Source organism: Corvus moneduloides, chromosome 6 (assembly GCF_009650955.1).
Source record: "Corvus moneduloides isolate bCorMon1 chromosome 6, bCorMon1.pri, whole genome shotgun sequence".
Classification (NCBI taxonomy): Eukaryota; Metazoa; Chordata; class Aves; order Passeriformes; family Corvidae; genus Corvus; species Corvus moneduloides.
Genome location: NC_045481.1, coordinates 51,046,732 through 51,074,233, shown reverse-complemented (window position 1 = coordinate 51,074,233; position 27,502 = coordinate 51,046,732). Strand labels below are relative to the sequence as shown.

The 27,502-nt window shown below is 39.0% G+C and overlaps 1 protein-coding gene across 2 annotated transcripts in view; it reads left to right on the top strand.

The window, feature by feature from the left end:
• INSC (INSC spindle orientation adaptor protein) overlaps positions 1-27,502 on the top strand; it is a 131,417-nt gene that overhangs the window by 21,494 nt on the left and 82,421 nt on the right. For both annotated transcript variants that reach the window (XM_032113160.1, XM_032113159.1), the window contains one exon: positions 19,118-19,211. In XM_032113160.1, coding sequence (XP_031969051.1) covers positions 19,159-19,211 — 53 coding nt within the window. In that variant the 5' untranslated portion in view covers positions 19,118-19,158. The remainder of the gene's footprint in view (positions 1-19,117; positions 19,212-27,502) is intronic.

The following is a 27,502-nucleotide window of genomic DNA, read 5'->3' as shown; positions in this document are numbered from 1 at the left end:
CTGGAACTCCTGTTTCAAATAAAACGTTGAAATGACAAATTTACTCCCTGCCTGTTGGAACAGGGTTTAGTTTTGATTTGTTTCTAAGCTGTTTAGAACAGAAAGAAAATGAAGATAGAAGAATACCTAGCCTGTGCTGGAAACTTTGGTTTTCTTTGCTGTAGTAGTGAAGATGGTGATGAGGCTACTTTAGTCCCTCTACACACAATGCTTGCATACATCCACATGAAATCCCACCAGGAAGGTCTGAGTGGCTGCAATAGCTACACTGAGAAAAGAAAGGCAAAAAGTGAGCTTGAAACACTCTGTGTAGTGATTTTTGCATATTTGCTCTCTCATCTTAAGAAACGCACTTTGGTTTTTCTAGATCTGATTTCTGTCCCTTACAGTTTCTGCTTGCTCTCTCCCACAGTCCACAACTATTCTGCCAAATGAAAATGAGAAAATATACTAACTGTGTCTGTACTGAGGAAGTGGTTTGCCATATGAAACCTATAAATGCTGATACCAAAACTATAGTTGATTATACGGATGTGGGCCCTGGTAAAAAGAAAAATGGGGTCTGTTTGCTAGCTAAAGGGAAAAATTTTGCTGCTGCCTAGGCTTTTTGCCAAGGCACAGCTGAAGTAACAGTATTTTAGGTGTGTGTTGTGTGGGAGACTTTTGTCCCTTTGATTTTTATATAAAAGTTCTCGTATGAACACGGCTGTGAACAAAGAGCGAGTCTGGTTTGATCTCACATTGTCATGGACTTGCAAGTGAAAAGGTGAGTGCAGACTTTGACAACTGAGCATGGGACAGGGCTCCCAGTGCTGCCTTCAGCCCTGAGTCGGTGCTGCTCATCTCCCTGGCATGGCTGCAGTGGAGCATGGGGAGACCCAAGGCAGATGCTGCTCTTGAGATTGCTGTTGCAGTGCTGGTGAGGGGGTTTGACAGCTGGAAGTGGTCAGAGGAGCAATTGCTGGCAGCAGAGTGGGAGACAAAACTGTGGTGTGTGCGTACCTGCAGAGCTCCATCCTCTCTGCTTTCTCCAAGTGTCCATGCTATCCAGCAGGAATCTTCCTGCCAGCCCTGAGTTAGAGCAGCTATTTAATATAAACATTGGTTCTCATCCAGGGAAAATGTAGATTGGGGAACATGAGGTGGATAAAAAGTTGGATTTCCCTAGAAATATTAGAATAAGGTCATGATGCATGGCACTGTTAGATACCAGTGTAGAGTCAGTGAGGTGCAGAGCTTTACTCATCTCTCAAACTGAGACTTGCTGTTGAAATTCTGTCATCCTTCCAACTTATGAGGTATAAACTTTGTTACTTTTATACCCACATTATTTATTTTTTTTTTTAGCTGGGACCTGCACTTTGATGTAAGCTAGAAAATCAGTTAATCAATAGAATTTCTTTAAAGAAAAAAGTAGCAATGAATATTCAGCAGTTGTAAAAATGCTCTTGAGATTGCCATCTAATAGAGGTGAAATAAAAAGTGGAAGCTGATTAGAGTTCCAGAAAATGGGATATTCATCTATTTATAGGAATTTGAGGCTTCATATGCCAGGTTTTATAACATCCTTGATTTTAAGCACTTCTGGAAAAATCATTAAATGAAGGAAAAGTAAGAGGTATGTTAAAAGAGCCAAATTATGTTGATTTACAAAAGAAAAATTCAGCCAACATGAATTGCAAAATGTAACACTGTGCTGTGTCTGAAATGTGCTCTCATCATTGCTGAAACATTGCCCCATGCCAGGGACTTACTGTCTCCAGCACAGACTGATGTCCTAAGCATGAGATACAACGGGACTTTTCATGGTGCATCTTCTTTATTTACATGGTCATTTTCAATGAAAGTGCCTCCCCAGAGGAGACTTTTCTTTTAAATCTATTTTCTTGCACTCTTTTTGTGTTTGAATGCTCTTGCCTCTCCCATTTCTAGCTCCTCTCCTTTGGAGAACATCTGTGGGACTTGTGAAATTTGGTTGCTGTGAAAATGTAAAAAAAAGTTTCTGGACTTCCACTTCTATGGAGATGTATTAAAGAGCTCCTGACATTGTGGGAGACCTGGAAACCCTCAGGGAGTTTTTGTACCTTGTGTTTGGTTATATTAAAAATACTCTGCATATAATTTTTAAATCTAAACATGTACAAATTATGAAATTAAGTGCTGTTATAGGGTGACATACTCAATATCACATGTGGAAATGTTGCCTGGTTTTTTATTTATCTAAGTATTACTTCAGCTAGAAAACAATGTCAAGGGTTTTGAGAGGAAAAAGGGCTCAAAACAAAACTAAGCAGGGCTTGATATTATGTGAGCAGAGACGGGCTGTTCATGTTGCTTATCATGGTGCTGTTTTCCAGCTGATGTGTGTGCCTGACCCTTAATGTCTGTGAATTGTGATGTTGATGCAAATGCAGCGCACCTGCCTCAGGTGGAGTGAAATTGTGCACTGTATTTTGGTATAATTTCACTTACATGTGAAGGATGTTCAGGTGCTTTGTAAATAACACTTGCAAATCAGGTCTATTTGTAGCAGTTATGTCCTTGTACTGGAGAAAGTTGTGCACAGTATGGACAGGGCCCCTGCTTGGGACAGCAGGGACTGGCTAGGAAGTGGGGCTGAGGACAGGAGCTGTGAGCATCAACATTCCTGCCTGCACCATCTGAGAGGAGGTGATGTCAAGTGACTCATCCTAGGCCAAATCATTCCTTCCAATCGTTGCTCTTGTATTTTCTTGGCAGCAGTATGGCCACATTATCAGGCCAACTTGGCCGTGTTGTCACTGCTGGTGGGAGTGGCCCACTACAGCCTGGCCCAGGGGAAGGGAAGATTTCTCTGTGAAGAGATGAGGGAAAGCTCAGCTGCAACATGGGCTCCCCCTGCCTCCTCCACTTCAGTGTCTTCTAATTTTTGCTACTCCAAGCAGCATATTCTGAGCAACTGCTCAAAATCTGAGCAGCTGAGCAGAAATTTTGAACACTCAATACTGCTTGGTGGTGTTTTGATGTGTAGCAATTTTACTGGCAATGTACCTTGAATGTCTCAGTTCCTCTGAGCTTTCCTGTTTGGCTGTCTGGGGGGATTTTGGAACTAGAAAAATATAAATGTTCTCTATTTGGTGTAGAGAAGTCTATTCTGGTGAATTAAGTTATTAAAAATGTGGATCCAGGTTCATGTTGTCCTTGCATTTTGTCATCTGTGATTTTTTAGATTTCCTTTTGATAATTTCACCTTCCTGCGTGATTTCAAGCGCCACACAAAGTGTTTTCACTCTTCTTAACTACTAGATGAAGGATTGGCTTGCAGTCTATTTCAGTGCCTTTCAGGCAGGTGATTTTTCAGTGGAAATTAACTGTGGAATGTTTCAGAGGGTCATCACAGGTTTAAAGGATTTAAGTCCAAGCCACTTCCTTGTACACCAGAGGGAATGTCAGCAGATATGTTTAGTCTGAGAGCAGGAGGGTGAACAAGGAAGACATTGTATGAAGGGCTGTAGGTTGAGCAGCGCTAGCCACCAGGGACTGAAAGACCAGAGTGTTGCTTATTAAGGTCTAGAGCTGTTATTACTCTTGTATTGCCATAGCATCTGAAAAGTATTTAAAGGGGAGGGGATTTTCTGCAAATAATAATGGAGCAATCTTTGCCTAGTAAAAATTGGCATAGCTTAGATCCATTGAGAACCTTGACTAAAATGTTCTTAATGTGTTTGGTTCTGGTAGAGCTAGAATCTACAACGTACTAATTCATAAGAGGGTGAAGGTAGGTAGGAAAATGAGCAATAAGAATTGATTTGCAGAAAATAGGATGTGCAGGCCTTTCCTAGGAATTCAGGAGTTATGTGTAGGAGGCCTTTTGAATAATCTGGCCAGCATTGTTGGCTATAAGGCACCAAATAACTGTAAAATTTATAACAGCCTAGCTATGGTAAGCTGGTCTCTGGACTAAATTCATCACTGCAAGCAGCCAGCCTGGACTCTTTGCTCATGGAAGTGAGTTAATACATGCTAAGAGTAGGAAGGGTTTCATTGTGCCAGCTGCTTTAGAAGAATTGAATAAAATCGGGGAAAAAAAAAAGAGTAGTCCGTTGAAATGCTGCCTCTGAATAGAGATACTGGCAGCAGTTGTGTTTTCTGTAGCGTGCTCCTTGCAGTCCCCCAGCAAACCTTCACTGGCTGGCACAGGCAACTGCAGCTCCCATTAAGCTTAGCAGGAGCTGTGCTTGCTGAACTTGGCCCTCTGCCTGTAGAAAATTAAATGTGTTGGCAGGTTAGCCAGAGGAAAATGTTCTTCTATTTGGGGTGCTCGGCACTTGTTCTGAGGCCTTCTGGGCTTGTGGATAAGAGAAATTCTCCAAAATTAGGGCTAGCCACGAGGGCTTAGACAAATTGCCTCTTCCTTCTTTGCCTCTGATAAACGATGGGAGGCCTGAGAGCTGCACAAGCATGGTCACTGGCAGGCCCAGCACACATGGTGGCCTGTCCTGCACCTTGGACTTTATGGTCCTGCCTATAATAATGAGAAGCACTGCTTTATTTTCTCTTTTATATGTCAAAGGTTTGACAGGGGACAACAAGGTCACAACTTTTTTTTTTTTTCTCCAGGTGTAGTGGTGATTGTAATGTGTATGTACTCACACACCCCCTTCAACTCCTGGAGAAGAATAGATGAATGTGTGAAAAAATCCTCAAATTATAGTTCTGAGTTATTGCAGTGCAATCATTCCCCCCTTTTCTGGGCTCTGTTTTAGCCCCAACTTGTTCTTTATTTGATTATCCTTCTGAATCCCCCTCTTAATTTGTGAGAGTAGATGAGCTGTCCTGTCCTGGGATTTCATAAATTAAAAATACCCCACTCTTCAAATGTCTTGGGACATTGAGTCCTTGTTTTGGAGAGTGAGGTAGTCACTTAGTAGTGTAAATCCCATTACAGACAAATGGGATTCAGAATTGCTCATGCCTATTTCTTTTATTTAAATGGAAATTTGGTCTCCTGCTAGCATATGGTCACTTTGTGTGCTCCTTGAAATTGTGCCTAAAATAAAGCAGTTCTATAAGATGCTGGTATTCCTTGCATAGTATGATGACTTACTTTTGAAGTGGACAGAATTATATTAACTGGAGTTGCAACACTTCAGTCTCTCTTAGAATGTTTACAATAAAAATCTGATGCTGACGAATATTGTGGAGTGTATTTATTCTCCTGCTGCGGATTAAACAATTGATTCTGGAAGATTAAAATGCCCTACCTGCCTTCTTGCACACTTCTGTTTTGCCATGTCAAACAATATAAAATGAATACTGCACTTCCCTCTATCTAATTGAATAATTTACTGTAAATAGCTGTCATTTACTTTAGAGCAGTAGGGGATCATTAGCCAAATGGATGTGAGTAAGTCATGCCTTTAATGCGTTAGAGGGGCCTAAAATGGAATCATCTAAATGGGACCATCAATACAGCAATGCTGAATTAAGTCAGAGGCACTTAAAGCTTTAAGTCCTCTTTCTTGTAAATTACATGCTCCCTCAGAAGAAAGATAATCAAGAACTTGCATAAATATGGCATCTTTGTTTCAAAGCTTTATTTTTAATGAATAAAATAGTACAATTTAGATGACATGATTGGTAGGTATAACTGTGTTTTGGATTTCCCTCATTTTAATTACATCCCTTCCTTAATGATTGAAGCCTTCCTGCTTGCAAGCAGCTACTTGTGCTGACTAATATTGGCTCCACTGTGTGAATAAGTAAGATGAGCAGGTAATAAAATATATTTTCTTGACTTTTATGGGTATATGACCTGATAATTATTTGCAGAAGCTGGTATTTTGTACATGTAATTTGAGAAAGGTCCCAGTCATATCTTAACTCCTAAATGTACAATAAGTTTTTGGGTTCTTTTAATGCTCAAGTCAGTGGCAGGGCTGTTGGGAACTTAAATGAATTTGTTCCTCTTATTGACTCCTCCTGACCCTATCTACTTCTTGCATTCAGTTTTCTGTTATCCTGGAAAAGGTTGGTCTTTAAAAGTCTTCAATCAGAAGCCAAACTTTAAAGGACATCCTAAGAGGAGGATGTAATACAAGCAGCAATTGTCTTGAGGTATGACAATTTAAAAATTATTGTAAATAACTTTAACTTTGGTAGTTTGTATTATCCATAAGAATTTCCCTTTTGAAGCTGAGGTCTTTTCAACCTCAATGATTCTGTGGCTGTGTGATTTTCTGAGTCAGTGACTTTATGGGAGTAGTGATACATGTGCTACAAAAAAGCATTGCCTGTCTGAATTTTGACTTTGCTGTTTTCTTCTTCTAATTTTTTAGGGGCTCTAGGATGTTAAACTTCCTGATTTATTTTTCCATGTTTACTCCCTTCTGGATTCCCCTCTTAGTCACCTCCTGTCAGGATTCAACCATTTCACATTTTTACCAAAGTCTATTTTTGTGCCTTACGCATTTCACGCTCACATGTATGAGGTCTTCAATTCCTGGAATTAGATTTGAGATCATGCTTTAAAATCAAGTTGAGGTTCAAGGGATGTGAAAAGGCACCTTCAGCCCCCACCTTTGCAGACATAATCTGTCATTGCACTAAAGAGAGTAGAGGAATTTGGAACATTATCACTTCAGAACATGGAGAGAGGTTAAATAAGTTTCTGTGTAGCTGTGAGAGGATGGTGAGAAACCCTGTTGTGAAAAGCAGGGTGATTTCTGTATTTTCATTCCCTGGATGTAACCACTGCCCTATGTTTCCTGTAACTGATTTCTTTTTCTACCCCATCTTACTGAAATGCCTTTTTCTAAAGGTAAATTCATCTTGTGCTTTGAAACTTTTCAGAATTTGCTTATGAACTGCTTTCCCTTTTATTGGATGAGTCATGAGTCGAAAGCTCTGTCCTGTAGTTCTACCATGAGTAATGCCTAACATTTTCTTGGGTTCTCTTTTAGAAGACTATTAAATTAAAAGAAGAATCTGCTTTTTGATATCTTAATGGACATTTAGGTGGCTGGGTCTCAGAACTGATTTACATTTACCACTGCAGTAATTTAAATTTTTTTCCTTCAGTTTAAGGATGTCACTGTTTTTCTTGCATGTACATGTTGCTGATCATTCTATCTTTAAATAAATAAATGTATTTCAGGTTTTGGGTCTGCTGTATGAGTGCTGATTGTGCTTTTGGGGACAGTTTTCTCACTGAGGTCTGTACTGACAGTAGGTAGGAAAGCTGGGCCATGCACAAGAGCTTCAAATTACCTATGTGACATTCAAGTTGTGGTAATTAGTATCAATGATATGTGGCTTCAGGATCCTGTTCTTTCACCTGAGCACTGACTGAGAGAGGGCTATTTCCCTGAAACCTCTGCTCTGAGTCTTGTCCAGATAACAGGAATCTAAAAGAAAAAAGTTCTGTGTGCATTCTGTCCTGCTTTTGGGGCAGACTGTGCCTGACTGCTCAGGTGGCAGATCCTTCCAGTTGGATGCCAAGGCACTGGCACTTCAGTGGGTAGGCATTGGCAATACCTAGCAAGGTATTTGACATGGTTGACCCTCAGATATTTCCTGGTATAATGTAAGTGTAATTGGCACAGGCGGTTCCTTGGATCCAGCTGATGTAAGCGCTGGATTGTTGATAGCACCTCTAAACTTAGGCACGCTGAAAATAATGAAAGCCACATTTGCAGGTGGAATGTACACTCTGTCACCCTGAGGGGTTAGGAATGTGTCTGTTTTCTTGCTGAGGCCAATTATTGCCTAAGGGTACACTGGAAATATTGGGAAATGGATGCGTGTTTCAAGATTGGCAGAGCTTTCTGAGGCTGATCGTGGAAAATGGAGATGAAGGAAACTCTTGATCATGGAACTATCTCTAGAAGTGATAGATGGAAAATGCTGGTATTGTCATAGTGAGATGAGCTCTCTGGAGAGATTTTGAGTTTTCTCAGCTGCTCTTGCAAATGGGAGATGGGCTGCTCCACAGCCCACATATCACAGGTAACAACAGAAACAGGTTGGAAGACTGAAATTTTCGGGGCAGTGGATCAGCAGTGTGCCTTCCAAGTTTTGGTGCATTTGCAACTGAAAGGGTCAATGCCAAATTTCTGGAAATCGAAGTTCATGGAGAGCTTCTACACTTCTTTATTCTTACCAGTCTCACATGTCTGGTTAATAGTGCAGATACCTGCATTGGAAATGAGTGAACAGACTACTTTCCAAATGTGGGTCTAGCGTGTCTCTCTTTGATTTGCAGGGAAACAAAGTTCTATGGCATAGTCATAAATAACTGCAAAGCTCAACCTAAAATTATGGGTTTTTTTTCTATAGGGAGGAAAAATAAACTCTGGAATCTGAACGCTCCTAAGCCTAATGATTAGAAATTCACTGAATTTGGCTTCTAATAGCAAAATCTTGGCGCTGGGACCTTTCCTTCCAACTAATTCTGATGTATGTCTCTCTATTTGTGCCATCACAAACTGTTACAACCTCATGATAATGATGGGAAATATTTATCAAAACACTAGCCCTGTTCTGCAAGGAGACTTGTATAGGTTAAAAGATAATTTTTCTTTTCTTTCCATATCAGTTTTTAGAAAATCATGAGAACAAACAATGTAGCCATCCTGGAACAGACTGTGTAGCAGTTCATTGTGTACTCAGAACTTGTGTGCCAGTTCCTTGCATAATGGGTTACTGAACATCAGCTGATAGATGTGAAGTAGTTGGACTCCTGTAGTTTGCTGCATATCTGGGACTTACCAGTGCAAAAGAAGATACAGGCTGTGACTTGTATGCCTGCCGAATTTGGAGGTATAGTAATTAAAAATACTGTGACACATAGTACTTTTTAATTGAAACTGTACAGGTCCCTACTGAGCTACAATATTTTCAGGTGTGGCATAGTTGTTCACGCACTTATCAACATCCAAACTTTATTTCCCACCAAACAGTACTCCTCTCCTTATATTTTTCCTTATTATTTTGCCTGTGCTCTCTGCCTTGGCCCTTCCATACTAAAATTTCGGCCTGTAAATTGAGTAGGGGGGAAAGATTAAAAAAACCAAAACCAGGAACAACATCAACAAAAAACCCCCCAAACTCAAAAAGTTCCAAAGAAAGCTGACCCTGTGCAGGGCCAAAAGTTGGACTTGATGATCCTGATGGTCCCTTGCAATTCATCATATTCAATGATTCTGTGGACGTCATCATAGTCTACAGCTTCCTCATGAGGGGAAGAGGAGGGACAGGCACTGATCTCCTCTCAGGTGACCACTGGCAGGATGCAAGGGAATGGCCTGAAGTTATGTTAGGGGAGATTTAGGTTGGATATCAGGAAAAGGTTCTTCACCCAGGGTGGTTGGGCACTGGAACAGGCTCCACAGGGAAGTAGTTGCAGAACCAAACCTGCCAGAGTTCAAGAAAAATTTGGACAATACTCTTGGCACATGGTGTGACTCTTGGGGATTGTCCTGTGGAGGGCCAAGAGTTGGACTTTGATAATCCTTGGGGTCCCTTCCAACTCAGGATACTCTGTGGCCCTAACAAAAGCTGCCATTCCATCAGATAATACCACCTAAACTTCCTTTGTTTCGCCTTCCATAGCTCTGCAGCCAGAGACTCAGGAGTGCTCAGAGTGCACAGACTGAGTGCAGCTTGTTGATTTGAAGTAGGATTTGCACTTTCTGCTCCCACACCCAACTTGATCTCTGGTGCAAAAGTAATATGAGCAGGCTGGAAAGTCCCCCTGAGCCTTTAGGTTTGCTTGGAGTTTCCGGATGTGCTCTGCTCATGTTACACCCACCCCTGAGACACTGAATATGGGAATAATCCTGCAGAGCAGTTTTGCCTCTAGCCCTGCTGAGGATTCTGTGTCTGTGATGTTGTTACAGCTTTTTGGCTCCTCCACATTTTTTGTGCGAAGGGCAGAGGAAGAAGAAAATGTCTGGTGATTGGATACTCTTTGGCAGTGGTTCAAAATTATAAATGAAGTATTTTCTCCTTACAAACAGAAAAAAGCCCACTGCTTCTTTATTACTTGTTCTCTGTGTAGAATTATAATGACTAGGCAGCATAGTTTACTGACAGGCTGTCTGGAAGTGTTAATTGGAATTAATTAAAGGAAAAAGCAAGCAATAGAAACTATACTCAAATTTTGCTGCAGGCTCAATATTCTTATTTTTTAGTGAATAGAGTATATTGTGAAATTACCAAACTTTTTTCCAGCTTTCAGGAAGTTTGTCTACTGGATTTGCTGTGTCTATCTTGAAAAGGCAGGCTTGAAGGTAGAACTTGTAATGAGCATGAAGAGAGCTGGGATCTTTGAAAATACATAGATCAACCACATGTGTTTTACATTTTCTGTGGTGTGTTGGTCCATCTTGTATGCTTGTTGCCCAATTTGATCACCTGCTCTTGCATTCTGCTGAGTTATCTTATTAGCAGGCACTAATTGATCTCTCTCTTCTCCTTTCTTCCCTTTTAACTTTTCAGTGGCTCTCTGAGGTCCTTGTTTTTCTTTTCCCCAGTTTGTTGTAGAAAGGTGAAAAATTATGCTGAAGTTTATTAAAAGAAGTAGTAAGTTTATTAGCAATTCAAATAGGGAAGTGGTTTAAGGACTAAAGATAACACAATCACAGAAGGCCAAGAACAGCTAGCTTTTTGATAAATATGTGTATATCTGTACTGGTTTAAAGCTGATCTTAAGGTTTTCAGAGTTATGACCAAAATAAAGCAATTTGATATTAACTCTGTAAAATGATAAACTTAATCACCACTGGCAAATATTGTGAAAATACCACCACTGTTTGCCATGTAATGCCTTCTGATGCTAGTCCAATACAGCCTTGGCTAGTGTGGGCTATGACCTGAATTAATAATATTGTTTTGCTCTTCTCTGTTAAAATGTCAGATTTTTTTTTTCTTTTTGAGGAATATCAAGGTAAATAAAGATGTCTTTTAAACTTCCTGTCTGACTAACAGGAATGGCTATTAAGATGAAATCCTTTCATTACAGGTAATGGTTTGTACACAGAGATGTGCAAATATTTCTTCCTTGCAGTGAGTTATTTGTGTAGGTCTCCATTCTTTTCCTTTTGAAGTGCTTAAATACAGCCTTATCTTCTCTATGTACTTGTTTACAGTATTGAACACTGGAATACTTTGTTTCAGTTTGTACTTGCATCATGTTTAACTTTGGGTAAGTAACATAATTATTTTTCTTAATTCCTCAATAGGGAAAGGACTTTCCTTTATCTCTTTTCAGGTTAAGATCCTTTTGGAATTTTTGCATGTTTGTAGGGGAAATAATGAATCTTAGCTCCAATTTAATTATGCTTGGAAGAGTCATGTTAATTAATAACAGAAAATTGTGATAATCTGTAGGCATTTCTTCTGAGCAGCACAATCTGCACTTCTACGTTTGTTCAATCTAAGGTGCAAAAATCTCCTATTTTCCCTTGTGCCCTACACAGTGGCTGGTTGAAAGAACAGCCCTTTTATTTCTGATCTCTCTACATGGAGGCAAGATGAAATCCTGGCTATGGTGTCAGGGGTAAATGAAACCAAAACAGGGCAATCTAATTTGAGTTAATTTATTGTCAACACAAGCCTCTGACCTCTAATAACACACTGGGGTCCCCAGCACTGGAAGGATTCAGACTTGCTGGAGTGAATCCGGAGGAAGACCATGAAGACTATTAGAGAGGTGGAACACCTTTCCTATTAGGAGAGGCTGAGAGAATTGTGACTGTTCAGCCTGGAGAAGAGGAGGCTCTGGGGAGCCTTAGAGCAGCCTTCCAGTACTGGAAGGGGGCCTAAAAGAGAGCTGGAGATCAACTTTCTACAAAGGCACACAGTAATAGGAGAAGAGACCATGGTTTTAAACTGAGAACAAGTTCAGATTAAATATCGGGAAAAAATTCTTTACTGTGAGTGTGGTGAGGCACTGGAAGAGGTTGCCCAGAGTTGTGGATGCTCCATCCCTGGAAGTGATCAAGACCACGTTGGAAGGGGCTGTGAGCAACCTGGTCTAGTGGAAGGTGTCCCTGCCTATGGCAGGAGGCTGGAACGAGATGATCTTTAAGGTCCCTTCCAACCCACACCATTCTGTGTCAGGGGATGCGCGGGGGAGCCAGCCCCAGCTGGGGGCTCCCATCACAGGGAAGCTGGAGGCTCTCAGAACCATGGCTGAGGTGCTGAATTTACAGCTGGCATGCCCTTGATTGCTGCTTTGTGTCTAATCTTGGGGATGGGGGTGGGGGGAGAAAAAGGAGAGGCTGGAGTGAAGTTGTTCAGCCTGGTGGCAGCTGGGCATCTTGGAAAAGAAAGCCCTAATACCATGCACTGGCCACAGGTGCAGGCACTGCCACGGCTGAGAGAAACCCACAGTGAAGAGAGCTGGTCTGCAAACCAGGTGCTGAAAGCCTGTTTTATCTGTTCCTCTAGTAATATAGTTGAACCAAAGAGTCTGTGACCAGGAACAGGGTTGTCCCTATTGTGCACGTTTGAATCAACACTAGTGTCGGTGCAGGTGATGTCGAACTGGCCCTTTGGGTTAAGGGAATAGGAAAGCCCTGTGCTGTCTGTCTGAAAGTAAGGGAAGTGTAAAAACCTAGGAGTTGTACCCCTCAGAATGACGTGGTAGCAGCTTGCATTGCTGCTGCTCTGAGAACCAATAAACATTTTTATATGGTGATTATTCTGCACCGAATAAAAGGTAAAATATAGCTCTGGAGTGCACCAACCTGACACTTACTACTCAGTTCCTGGACCTCAAAAGTAAATTCTTTTCCAGTGAAACTGCCACTAAAATGCTAATTGCTAGAAAGGTGACCACTAATCAGACCACAATACTGCCAGCTATAGAAATTGGTGTGCTCCTTTCAGAAGGGGAGATTTTAAAGACTTTGATAAGATTAAAAAAACCCAAAAGATGCCAAGTGGCTGTTCCAGTGGCCTGCTGCCTGAAATGATTTTGAGGGGGAATGGATGAAAAGAAGTCATCAAATCTGTTGTGCCATTCTTTATCTCCTTATTTTAAATCTTTTCATAATATAGTCCATGATGATGGAAACTCAATTTTTCTGGATATTTTGCATCTAAATGGGAAAATTTGCTAAAGATGCATTGTAAGAAAACTCATGCCTTGGCACAAGGACTTACTGTAGTTCATGTGATTATTGATCTCCATTCCTAATCTTGGAGAAAGCTGGGTTACCTAGATAAATGTGTCTATGTTTTTCCCCCGATGCCATCAGAATTCTGGTTGCATTGCATATATTCTACTTAGTGCATTTCATATGATCCACTATCTAAAACAAAGATATGGAAGGAGCAATCCAATAGATCTAGCTTTCAAAGCAGGATTATGCCTTGTGGTGATCATAAACAATTTTTTCTTTGTGTTCAAGGAGGGCTTTAAAACCAGGAAAGGAATTAAGGAATTGAACTCTGTAAGCAGAGGAATGGTACTGGCTTCAGATTTCTTTGGTTTTTTTCTTCCACCCTGAAGGATCTACACAATAATGTTCCTTGTCTGTAATTTTTAGGATGGCCTATCTGACTGAGGTAGATTTTTATTTGCTTCTCCCTCTCCATCCCCCTGGATATTTCCAAGGTACAGATATGTAAAACAAGGCTAAAATGGGAAATATCCAGAAGGAAAAAGAAATAGCACAAACCAATTTGCATGAAAAACTACATTAGATGTATGTGTGTGTATACATATATATACATACACTCTCCAAACCTCCATATATATTAAAATTTATACTTAAAAAATATTTAATGTAATAGAAATTTATAACGAATATATAATAAGACATAGTTTTTACAATTATGAAAATATAAGTGAATGCAAAAAAATATTTAAATAGATGCTAATAAAAAATTATATATGTTTTTTATATGTGTATATATTGAGGGACCTGTTGGATGAGGATTTGGGTAACCTGATCTAGTGGAAGGTAACCTTACTCAAACCCAGGGTGTTGGAACTAGATGATCTTTATGGTTCCTTCCAAAACAAAGTGTTCTATGATATATTAAAAGGAATATTTTCAAAGACAGAGACTCATGTAAAATGAGATCCTCTCTCTGCAGAAAGCAGAGAGAAAAGAGGAAGAAACATGCAATAAAAATAAAACCCCTCTTTGACTGAAACTGGATTTATGCTTCAGATTGTACTTGAAGTGTAAGGCATAAACTGTTCAGCAGTACTTTCTCTGATTATTGGTTCTGCAAGAGCAGCTGCCATGAATGAATGCCACAGGCAGTGCCTTTTCCCACCTCTCCCTCTTAGTTTTAATTTTGCATTCTAGGAGTGTGGTCCATAGATCTGTGTATATGATCCCATGCTGATACAACCCATTTTAATGCATCGTTTGAAGGGCTCTTCATTATTTTTGCTCCTGGTTTTATGGTTTCTTAGATTTGTGACACCCAGCTTAATTTTGAGTTGGCTCTTACTATTGTAATTAATTCATGTCTATATAAGCCTCTTATAAAGCAGAATGACACAGGATCTTGAGTTCTTAAAGGGTTGGTGTGGAAAAACTTCTGATGGGCTGGATGTGTTGCTGAAGGACAGAATGTATGTATTTACTTTCTGACCTCTCACATAAATGCTGTCAGAATTTTGCTCTAAATTTGATTTGTGGCATTCCATTAACAGTTATTCTGCGTATAGGAGAATAATAACTAATGATTCCCAGACTCCCAGAATTGTAAAATAAGGGCAGGCACTGTTTGGCAGAAAAGAGACTGTACTTTAGTACAGACAGGAACTGTTCATATTAATCAAGTGATATCGGGTCTGAAATGACTTCTAGCTAATAACTTCTTATTCTCAGGTTAACAATATTGCTTACAGGTAACATGCTCTTCTAATTCAGATGATTATTAATGATCAGAGGCTAGATGTGTGGATTTCTATCTCTTTCTGAAAGAGAAATGATGCTCTTTATTGACCTTATTTTAAGATATGGTTAGTGTTGAAATTATGATGTTAGGGGTTAGAAAGGGCCTGGTGAAAGTTCACAGATTTGACTTTTGATTTGAGCCTTTCTAAGGGTGAACATATGTGACATGAATGAGCTCAAAAATTTGAATTTAATTGTGTGAAGTTTCAGGGCTTATTTATTAAGGATATCATTTTGTGATAGAGAACTTTACGGCTATCAGTAGTAGAAAGAAATGAGTCACACTGAGTTCACCTGAAAAACATGCTTTGTTAGCATGATACGTTTGGGCATGGATGTTATTCCGAAAAGAATCCTTATGCTAGAACCCTCCTAATTTCTAGCTTGTTAAATATAAGCTAAACACACTGAATGATGGAGAAGAAATTTAAACTGGGAGATTTTACAAGATACAGTTTGTTTTCCTAGCAGAAATAACAGGTTTTGCAGGGTGCTAAAAAGCCATCTGGCAGTGTAGAAGCTGCTCTCTGTCTCTAAACAGGCTGGTGCCAACAGGAGGCTCCCAGCAGGGAGTTCTTGTAAGGCCAGAGGAGTTTGATGTGAAAGAGTGGGATAACAGCTGCCAGCTGCACCACTCTGCTAATGAGGTGTTGCACAGGTTTCCCCCGTGCTGCCAAGCCTGGTGTAAGTTGGGATGAGACTTCTCCTTTAATTTACAGGTGGGCTGTTGGACAGTTTTTTAAGCTGTTTTTAGTTCTCTGTCAGTTGCTGGCAAGGCCTGGTGCCTGTCTATGAGCAAGATTCCCCTTCCCGCTTTTGTGGTTTTTGGGGCTTTTTCTGGCCATGAAAGTCACGTCCTTTAGTGACACGTTGCTGATTTCTGAGAGCAATGCTTACATGCTCTTTCAGGTGTGATGCATTATTCTCTTCTGAACTCCCGTTCTCTGAAAAAGCTTTTGGCTGACTGTCTTGGATGGGATTGAAATGTGGTTTGTGCTCTGCTTATCTACATCTCTTCCATGAGGAAATAACATCTCAAAACCTAATTCACTGTTGACATGACAAAGAGAAAAATGCAGGACACAGAGCCTGCTGCCTTGAATACGTGTAACTCCACATGCACCCACTGCTACCTACCAAAGGAGTCAAACAAATGATAAGTCAGCCTTTACATTGTGATACAAACCTATGTGCAGATGTAAAACCCTATATAAGGTGTTAAATAAAAGGCCTCATAATAGCCCAAGAATACAATTTTATTATGGCAGTGTGTCACTCAGGTTTCTACCGAAATTACCAGTATTGCAAACTACAAGCAATGGGGTTTTGGTCTTGTTTTTTTGTACAAATTTACCTAGACATCTCTGACCAGTTGTGGGCCTAATCATTGGTCATAGAAGCCAGTGGAAAAAAAAATTAGACTCTCTTACAGAACTCTACTGATGTTACCTATTATTATGTATATACTTAATAAAAGTGAGTGAGTGTGTGAGTAACATCTCCATAGTCAGCTAGAGTAGAGGACTTGGCTTTTAGGAGTGCTGACTAGAGCTCCTCACTGTGCTGTGGACACGAATAAAAAGCAGAATCAACTAAATAGGAGGACTCATCAGCTCTCTCCCAGTCTTTACTAGAAAGTGCAGTTGTCTTGGTCTTACCTGGAAAGAGGAATGAGAACACTGGAAACTGAACAATATCTGTCATGGGATGTTGTAATTGCCCAGCAGGTAGAGGGGCTGTTCCAAGAAGCACCAGAAGCCTGTACCATATTTCACTGGTGTTTCAACCTCTCTTGTGATCCTGGGGGTGCAGTGGATCCTCTGGCAGACTGCCAGGTGCCTGGGGAGAACATTTCCTCACATTGCCAATATTAATTTGGGATTAAAGATTTGAGCTAATATCTAATCATAGTCTCGAGCCAGACAGTTTGGTTAAGATATTGTTGTGGCATTATGTTATTGTTCCTGAAGAATAAGTAACCTCTAAGTAGGAGTTGATAATGTTTTTAAAGGCTCTCAGGCATAATATAAAAGTGTGTTTTGTGGGAAGACAGCATATAAAAACTTGCATTTTTGTCAGGTTTCTAATTTATGGGGAACAAGGACATGCAATAACCTAATTTGTCTGTGTACATTATGTCACTGATCACAAGTAATGGAGTACAAGCAGGTGCTTTGATTTGTATGTGTAGAAATTGGTAGTAGGCTGAGCTAATGGTGAAGTAGCTTTAGCTTGCCAGAGGAAAGCCTTTGATTTAGTGTTGGTAGCATGAGAAGGTAAATCCAGGTCTCATGCTGAGCAGAAACACATAGCTAGTGTCCATGAAATCTGTACTTCTGCAGGCTGAAATGGTGGGTTTTGGGGTCCTTTAAATGATAAGATTTAGAAGGGGAAGCTTCATTTTGGAGATTAAGATTTTATGCAGACGTATTCAGCTTTAAGGGTGTCTCCTCCAAATGAAGACAGTGATTATCATGATATTTGTCTCTTTCCAGTAAATGTGATTATATGATTATTTTTGTCTGGTAATCTTAAATGCCTTTAAAAAAAGACAAATTCTACTAGTGGAAATGAAGATAGCTGATTTATTCCATTTGTTAGTGAAATCAGTATATCATACTAAATGCTTTAAATTCCCCCTGTCCCCCAAAATAAGCTTGTTTTTCAGATCTTGGTGTGTCACAGGAGCAGAAGAATACATACTAATATTTTCATACTTGGGTATATGAACCTTCAGTCAAAGCCTATGAACTATCTGCCATCTTTTTAAACCAGAGATTTCAGTAACAATTAAACTATTTTTTAACGTGTTTTTTAACAGATTCTTTTCCTGTATTTCAATCTTCTTAGTCCATACATCTAAAGAAGGATTATATTGAGTTTGTTATTTCCAGGAAAACCTGGGGGGTAGGGAGGAACACTGGGTGACACCATCACCAAACCAATCTGGTGCTAACAGTGGACAGGACATGTGAACCCATTACGTTGGTTGTAATACTTTTATGTACTCAGGGCATGTTTGTGAGATCTTGGGGAAAAAACAAGGCCATGCATTAGTAATGAGATCAGTTTGCTAGGAAAGGCACTGAGGACCACTCTGTGTCAATTAAGAGCAATTTGGGGTGGCAAATATCTTGAATGCTGGCTGACTCAGCTTGCACAATGCAGCCAATAACCAAATAGCAGAATTTCACAAGCAGCCACATCAAAGACACTCTGCCTCAGTTGGTGATGCAAACAACAGTAATTTCCTGTGTAAAGTATTTTCTCTAGGAGTGAGATCCACTGAACCCAGTTTTTTCTTCACATCTAAGCATAATTTTCCCACTGTTCCTGTCTCCTTGTCCAAACAAATTCATTTCCTCCTTGTTCTTCCTGAGTCATGGATTAATCTTTTCCTTCAAGTATTTTGCCTTAGTTTTCTTCTAGCCTTGTGTGTGAGTGCAAAGGACTTCACCTTTTTTGGTAGAATAAATCCTCTATGATTTTTGATGTGAATATACCAGATTGACCTATTGTAGGTAATGGCGTAATATAAGGTGAGGTTAATTAAAAGAAGAGCACCCCTTCCTTTTGTGAAAATGAGACGTCTTTCTTCTCCTCTCTTGTCTCTCTCTAGTACAATAATGTTTGGATACATCTCTTGGTCACTAGGAATAAAGGAAAAACATTAGAGGAGAAAGATGTGTGCAGCATTTAAAATGGATATAAAAGGAAATTGTTTAGCACGGAACGGTCAAATACTTCGGTAACTTAGACATCAAGGACCTTTCTGTAAATGTAGTACTTAACAATCCTGAAATCATATCACAGAATAAGTAAGGTTGGAAGGGACCTCACTTGCAATCTTTCTCACAATAACATGAAGAATTATTATAATAATACATTTTCTCTAGCATTAGAGTTATTACAAAATAAATGAGGCTAAGTAATACCCCAATATTAACTCAGAAATGCTAAACCCAGATGGTTCTGACTTGTGCAGTAGTCCAGGATCTTCCAGCATATGCAAACCCTACACTGTTTATGCTGTGAAATGTTATTAATGGCCTTGGTTATCTGCTGGAGTTGTGGGGTACCTGTGGAAAAGGAGCCTTTTTAATTGTTTTAATGAGTTCTCTCCACAGAAGAGCAAGACAATGCCACGCCAGCCTGGGCTGAAGATGCCTGAGTTTCCCTAGGTTTACTAAATGACTGGTTTTTTTTTCTAGATTCCAGCCTATGGAGAAGTGCACATAAGAACTGGATAAATATGGCTTTTAAGGGCGAGGACCACTTAGATTCCCTTTCCTTACCAGTTCAGCGGTAAGTGGTGCACTCTATTATCCAGATTTGAGTGATTAAATGCTTCTGAGGCTGCAGCTGCACTTTCCTTTGAGGCTCTGAAGATTCTTAAAAGCTCACTTTTAAACTCAGTATTAGGTAATATTCCTACAGAATCTGGAGAATGAATACGGAAATTTGAGATAAATTTCTTGAAGCATTTGCAAATTTGTATACTTGGAGTCTGGTAAATCATAGCAGTGTTTCTGCAGCCATAGTTTTAAATGGATGACCATGTTTGCAGTGGAAATGTGACCACAGTGACTGGACTGGTTCTTAGTCATGATGGAAATGACTGGAACCCTCTGCACTCTGGGAAGACTGCTGAAAGTTACAAATGTAAATTATTTAGCATGGTTGACTTTGTTCTGGTGTAGGTATGGTAATGATATGAAGGTTATGATATAAATTCTCCAGTCTGTGGTGCCTTGTTGGGAGTGGAGACACTGGTGACTCTGCTAATCAACAGATTTAAAAAAAATCTGTTGGTTGCCATCTAGTAGCTGGATCTGTGTAGTGTAGTTTTGCTTATAGCATAACAGAGGTGCCATGAAAAGAAAAAGAATACAATAACCTGCAGTCATTATGTGGCACAACTGGGTTTGTTTTGTTTTGTTTAGGAGGAGGAAAGAGGGTGAGGCCTGCTGAATGCAGGAATAAAATCAGAAATAAAATGGATTTACATTTCAATCTTTTCCCTAGTCGTCTTTCTTCAGGTCAGACTGCAATTCTTTATTGTAATTAACTGGTTGCTGACATACAACCTCAAAATATGATGCTTTTCTTCATTAATAATTTGATATTTCTCTACCTTTCCTTACCTTGGTCTTCCAGCAGACACTCTGATAATGCCATTAAACTCACAGAGTAAGACCATATAAATGCATTCTCTTCTGGAATAAACACTATATAGAGGTATGCCAAGAACGATGGGTTAGTTAAGACTTATAGTTGTAGAAAACCAGCTGGAAAGAGAGCCAAGGGAACAGGTCCTGTGGGTGGCCAAAGGCTGATCCATGCTGATGATGGCAAGATTTGTTTACCAGTACGTAAATGGGGAAATAACCATGAGTCTCTCCATGCTAGCAATTGGAAATGTGGAGTAGGAATAATGCACTTAGAGGTAACAGCAGCACGGAACAGAAAAGCACTGAATTTCGTAGGCTGGTGACTTCTAGAAAAGGAAAGTGCCTGCAATTCACAGGTGTGCAGTGTTTGGGGAAGCAAAGCTCTGCCATGTTATGTGAACAAAACCACCCTACAAGGACTCCACTGTAACTTAGCACAAGAAGTGACTTGGAAAAGTCCCATATAGCAAGCATTATGTTTTGACAAAGCGCTTGACTCAGCAGGGAAATTCTCTATAGTGAAATTTAAAAGTAAATAAATAAATACTCTCCCTCAACCACAATAAAATATAAAGCTCCTATTTTTTTTAAAATTTCTATTTTGAAAAAGAATCCTTTTTCCTAAAGATGAGGGTTGTTTCAGGTAAAGCCCCTGTAAGAAATGGGCAGACTGAAGATGTTAGTTGTCAGAAAGGTGAAGGTACAGAGAAGGCTGGAACTGAAAAGAAGAAAAGGTGTTTTTAACTTAAGAATTCAGCAGAAAGAGCACAGTATGGACTAGATAAAGTTCAGGAGCTGTACAAAATGCTTTTCTTGATTACTAAAATAACCAACAAATCCCACTCAACAGCTTTTCCAAAGAAATGGAATTTTTATGAGATTAAGTAGTTTCTTTGGGTTAGAGAAAGAAGTGATATGGCTCCTGTAGGGAATTTAAAACGATTAAGGGAATTTTCAAAATAACAAGATTCAAATCTTATTGTTTTTATTGTTCCTGTATCCAAGGCTAGGATGTATGACGGTCTCAGGATTCCAGTTCCTCCTTTTGGTGAGAGGGGCTTGAATTAACTTCTTGTGTCCTGTCACAGGGAGAAGGTACCTCAAATCCAGCTGAGGTTAATCCTGTGTAGGACCACAGCCATGTCTTGGTTCATGCTGAGGTCATGATCTTTCAGAAGTAAAAACAGGCAGGTCCCTAAGCAAGAATATCTGTCTCCATAGGAAAAGTGTATCATAAACATGCAGATTCCAAGTGTTTCCACAGTGGTCATTGGGGTCAACAGTTATCTTGGCTGTATAAGGATTTTAAAACTGGGGCCTTAAACCAAGTCTCTGTGCTGCATGAGTTGTTTACACTCTTTCCTTAGATTTTATGGGAAATCACCGCTTATATTGGAGTCTCTAGGGTATTGAGTCACTGTGTTAATGGCTTCCTAACACACTGTCAGATCTGCTGGCTCTAATTGACATCTAGGCTTCTATGGATTTAAAACTATGCACTATCCTGAGGAAAAACACAAATTATTGTTACAGAAACATTATTTTCTATTTCAATGAGTTAGGAACTTAAATGAAGGTTTTGTCTCTTAGGAGAGAAAACAATTGGAAATAGATCACTTTTATAAAGGAGTAATTTAGTACTCTCCAAAAGTTGTACTCCTTTGTGAAGAACCTTACAGGACCATAAAAATTATGTTTTCATCAGTGAGGGCCAGTTCACCATAGCATGTGAAATGTGTGTGTATTCCTTAGAGATGCACATTAGCCCTATTCTGAAATAGCTGTTTTTAGTGTAACTTTGGGAAAATGTCAGTGCCCTTTCCTTATCTTTATACTGGTATTGTTTTTCCATATTTCTGGTGAGCTTTTACATTGGTTTTTCCATCTGGAATAAAACCTACCTTTCACTTATGCTCCCATCCTTCGTCCTGTGTCATGAGTGTTTGTTGGCCTTCTTGCTTTCAGTGGGTTAAAATTGTAGTTTGCACAGGCTTTTTTCATTGTAGACATGCAGATTTTTATACTTTCCACACTGGATGGTAAACTAAACTTAAGACAGTGCTGAATCTGAAGTCCTTCAACTAAAGAGAGAGTACTCATAACCAAAAGTTGAAATAGGATGCTGTTTTGGCTTCTTGGATCATGTGTTCAGTTCAGGGCTGCAATTGGAGAAATACAGTATAATTAGAATTTTTTTTTTAAGGAATAAAGAATTATCTTTTATCAAAATTAGGTTATAAAAACCAACCACAATTGTCATCACCAACTTCCCCTCTTCCCCATAAAAACCTCCCAACCCCAAAACAACAACCAAGTAAAAACAAAATAAAATTAACAAAACAAACTGAAGAAAAACCTAATCCTGAATATGAGTCAACAATGTGCACTAGCAGCTCATAAAACCAGTTGTATCCTGGGCTGCATCAAAAGAAGCGTGATGGAGATTTGAGCAATCTGGTCTAGTGGAAGATGTCCCTGCCCATGGCAGGTGGGATGGAACCAGATGATCTTTTAAGACCCTTCCAACCCAAACCATTCCATGATTCCATGAATTGTTTAAAATAGCTTGATGGTTTTCAGCAAGCAAACTAAGGCTACTTCCAGAACTCCAGGAGTGTCCCTGAAGGGCTGGGCACCATGTTCTCTTTCACGACTCTGTTGAGTACATTGCTGCTTGGCCAGTGGGGAAAGAAGTACTGATTGAAATGATGCAAATGATGCCTTCATGGAAATAGAAGGAAAAAAAGAATTGTTTATATTTGGTATTAATTGACTCTTAGATAATATTCATCAAAAGTTGAAAGTTGTGACTGGAAATAGAAGCAAGAGAAATTCAGGACTTTATACTGCAGGCACTGCATTGATTCTGCTTGTTACTCTGCCAAATCAGGATGGAAAAACTCATAGAACTTTATAGAAAATATGGACATATGAGATGAAAAATAGAGAAGTCTATAGTCCCAGAAGTGAATATTGTTTAAAAGGAAAAAAAAAAAGGAAAAAACCTCTTTATAAAGTAAGAGGATTTCTACTTGATTAGGAGCTGAATTTTTTCAGGGACCATTCACATCTCATTTTACTTCTACTTTTAGAGCTTCATGTGGCCCCTATACAGCTGAAAAGAGGCATTTTCAGGGGTAAGACGTGCAAATCCTTCAACATATTTCATATTGTGTTCATATGGGGCTGTCAGGAAAAGAATGGATCCATCCATTGATCTCTACCTGCAGAGTGTCTAAAATTTCTCAGTAGTCAATATATGATTTAGTGCTCTGAATCAAAGGCAGTGAAATTTTTTTATTATTATTTTTTAAATTTTTTTCCTTCAGCTTACCAATGATGTCCTGCCCCTTGTATTCTGTAGGTCATGGGAATCTGTAGGTATTGATGCTATTGTTTTTCTGGCCCTGAATTTTGGGCAGTGAGTTGTTTGGTTGCATGTCAGTTCATTGAAATGTTTGCTGTTTCATTATCTACGTGGTTTCTTAGAGATGAGTCCCCAAGTGGAGGATTTCTAGGGATTTGACTTCTGTGAATAAATGCGAATAAAGATTGTTCTCTTTTTTCCTCATTCTGGTCTATTTTTTTTTAACCATCTCAGTTCCTCTTACCTTTCTATTTCCAATCTGCATGGCTTCTGTAATTTGTAGCCACATCTCTTAGTGCTTGTTCTCACAAGATTTTCCTCAGTTTTTTATTTTTTGTATACCACCTCATTTAGTTTTCAGTTTTAAGACCATGCTCCAGTTATAATTAATCATAAAATCCTTTTTAAGTAAAATTGCTTTAAATGCTTTGTCTGATCAGGGTTTGTATATGTCCTATATTTTTAGGCATCTTCTGTAAGTGCTGAATTCTTCCTATTTCAGTTTCCTACAGTGTTCACTGCTGATAACCAAGGCCTTGTTCTGTATTTCTGGCTTTTCCCACCTGTGTCTGCAAACTGAACTTCCTGTCTAACAAGATCTTCATTCAAAGCAGGAAACAGCATTTATATTTCTGTCTTGTATTTTACAAGCTGCTTTCTGTGCATAGATCTTGCCCTGTTAGTTAGAATCCTACATTCCCTATGATCAGTTTTATTTGGATTACGTCAGGAATTTGTTTGTTGTGGCTCCTTGAAAGTAGTCAGATAAAGACTGTAAGAAACTCTAGAACAAAAAACCACCAAAAAACAAAACCCAATTTATTTGTAATACAAGAGGTAGAGCAGAAAATTTTCAGAGTTCCAAGTTCAGTGTGTTTACATGGCTCTATGAATCACTGCTTTGAGTTTTCAAAAACCATTTGAGAATTGAATGCTTTCTGGGGAATTGAAAATGTGTTTTGAAAAACTTCTTTTTGCGATAGGCTGTGGGAATAGATTATGACAGAAGAAAGGAGGGTGCTTTGGCAATAATGCAATAAAATCACCTTCTAGTGACAAGAAATAAAATCAGTTATTGCATAGCTCAAGGCACTCATGATACCTCATTTAATGACCTTGCATTTTTTTCCTTTCATTTAGTTTACCCTACAACAATTCAGCAAATAATTTTATAGCTTCAGAAATTGAGCTCACCTTACTATGAAGTATTTTTGACTTTAGTGATTTACATGGCACCTGCAACCAAACTGAAAACTGAGTTGTTTGTAGGAAGTTTTATGGTGGTTGTAAAACAGATTTGTTAATCTGTATGGTCCTTCTGGGAAGGATTTTCAGGCATGCTAGCTGACCAAGTCCAAAGGGTGATGTTAGTAAAGCAGCATGTATTGATTTGCCATCATTTGATGGCATTCATGAGGAATATGAACTCAACAGATTTTTTTTTTCACCCCCATGTGAATCCATGGGTAAAAATATCTCTGTTCCTCTATTTCAGGATGTTAGAATGTAGGTCAGCAGTTTAGCTAGCAAGCAGCAAAAATAATTGCATTTCACTTGTACTTTGGGCATTTTTGGGGTCTGTAAGTCTGCCAGAATGCAAGATATTTCCTAACCTTTTCCTTCCGATAGTTTTAGCATTATATCTTTATATTTAGTTGTATAATGCACTGTAGAAATATGTTATACTACTTCCCAGAGCTATGCTGTAAAATATTGTATGTTGAACTGTAGAAGTCACAAAAGAATTTTGGCTTTTAACCCGAAGGAAATTTGAGTTTGTCTGTTACAATAATTGTGAAGTTATGGTAACTTTAAAATGTGAACAAATTGATGAATTTAAACAATCTGACTGGCCTCACTAGACCTTTCCTTCATTAAACTTGATATTTCTTATTTGTGGCTTGCTGTTACTTGGAAACTACTTTTTAAGGATCAAGGACTGCCTTTCATCCTTAAAGACAGTTAAGAGTTTATTCTGAATCCCTTGTCAGGGTCAGTGATGTTTCCTAGCATGTGGCACACAAGCACTGTAAAGAGCTCAAAGTAGTGCTGGTGTAGCCTTTATTATGGAAGAAACTCTCCCTATTATTTTGAGAATGAGTATTTTTGAAATGTGGGAATCTGTAGAAGAGGCTCCTCTCTTTTTGTGTCTTAGATAAAAACCAGTTGCGATCTGCACAGTGAATATCTTGTGTTTGGGCCTTGGTATCCTTTTCAGAAATTAATTTTAATTAACCCTCAGATTAATGTCTTTGAAATCACTGACAGAACTGTGCCTGAATGTTTGGTTGCCTTATCTACCAGGCATAGATGATGGGTTCTGACTGCATCTTCACAACTGTTGCAGGAAGTTTTTATTGTGACATCAAATCAGTAGTCCTGTCAACTTTACACCCTGTAGCTTGCTCTTCTAGCCATTGGTTTATGGCTTTGACTCCACAGTTTGTGGTTCTCTGCTTTCACTGATCCTAGCAAGACCTTTTCAAACAATTCAAATATTTGTGGTCTGTGTTGCTTACTTGCATTTTGACTTTCATAAGCGTGTTTTCCTGTATCACATCTCAGAAGTGATGTTGATCAGGTTTAGACATCTGCCACCGCTCCTGTTGGAGTGCTCTGTTTTCAGAAGACAGACTTGCTAGTTATTTCTGTGTAAAATTAAAGGTTTTATCTTGCACATGGGAGCCTTCTTTCCTGTTTGTTAATCTAACAACATGAATGATGCATTGACACAAATGCTCTGATTTCCTTTAGTCTGCCAAATATTTTTATTGCAGTTTGATACTTTTCTGCTTTATGAAATCTTCTAGCCAGGTAGATGGATTCTTAGAAGTCTAAGATATTGTAAATGTACTATGAGAAGATCATGGAATTTTTTAAAATTGTAAAGTAATTCATATTGTCATCTTAGTACTTTTGCTCAGAATTTTATTTTGCCATTTTCTATTATCATAAGGGTTTATACTTTATATTTCCCTTAGCATTAACAGTATTCCTTTTTGGTTCACAGGTGGTGTCCCATAAATTCTCTCTCTGAAAAAAAAAGGGCAAAAGTCAAAACCTGAAACTGTTTAATTTTGGTGCAATCTTAAGTGAAGTATGTAGGTATCTTGCTTATTTGCCATACATCCTTAGAAAAAACCCCACCTAAAACCCTACTATAATGCCTCTTTTGGTTGAGTTGCTGTGCAGTAATGTTATGGTTTTTTGTCATAATATTTCAGCCATGGGTAGCTGCTAGAAACCACAGGCTTCACTGATGTATTGTCTTTGTGAGCTTCCTGGCATTAAATAATAGTGAGCCTGAGCTCCAAGTGTACACTTTCTGAACCCAGTGTGTTTGCTGCGGGGAAGACACATGCAAAAGGAAACCCTCCCAGCAAAAAAACATATCAAGTTATTGTAATGGTCTGATCCTGTCCTGCTCTGATAATTTGGTCATGCAGGGAAGAATTTGCAAGTTAGAGCCTTCAGGATGGCAAGGTTTAGTAGTATTGGTAAACAGTGCATTTTACAAGGAAAACGCAGAGCCTGCCATGTCTAATCTTTGACTTCTTTACTTTCCAAGTCTGAACTTTGCAAATGACAGAAAAGACTGTGTGTCTGCTCTTCCATTTACAATACGAAGTTATTAGTTATTTGTATTATTGAGACACTTTGACTTCCTATGCAACTTTATCTATGTCAGGTAATCTGAATTTACTACTCTTGCTGGCATAACATTGGAAACTATAGCATGATTTTTTTTTTGGCAGGGAAGTGTATGGGACACCACCTGTGAACTAAAAGGGAAAGTTGTTAATACTAAGGGAGGTAAAAAGTGTAAATTATTATCATAATAGGTAGACTAAGCTGAAATCAAATGGCATGCCATGGAACCAAAAGTTCCATAATTTTCTCTCCTTTCAGCAGTTAGACCGTATTACTGGTATTATCACGTTGGTAATGTAGCTGCAATTGTTCTGGTTAGCCCTGGAAGGAAATTAAGGATGAAATCCTATCTTTTTACTTCAGTAAATATCCAAAATACCTTTCCTGTACAAAATTGAAGCTGCTTT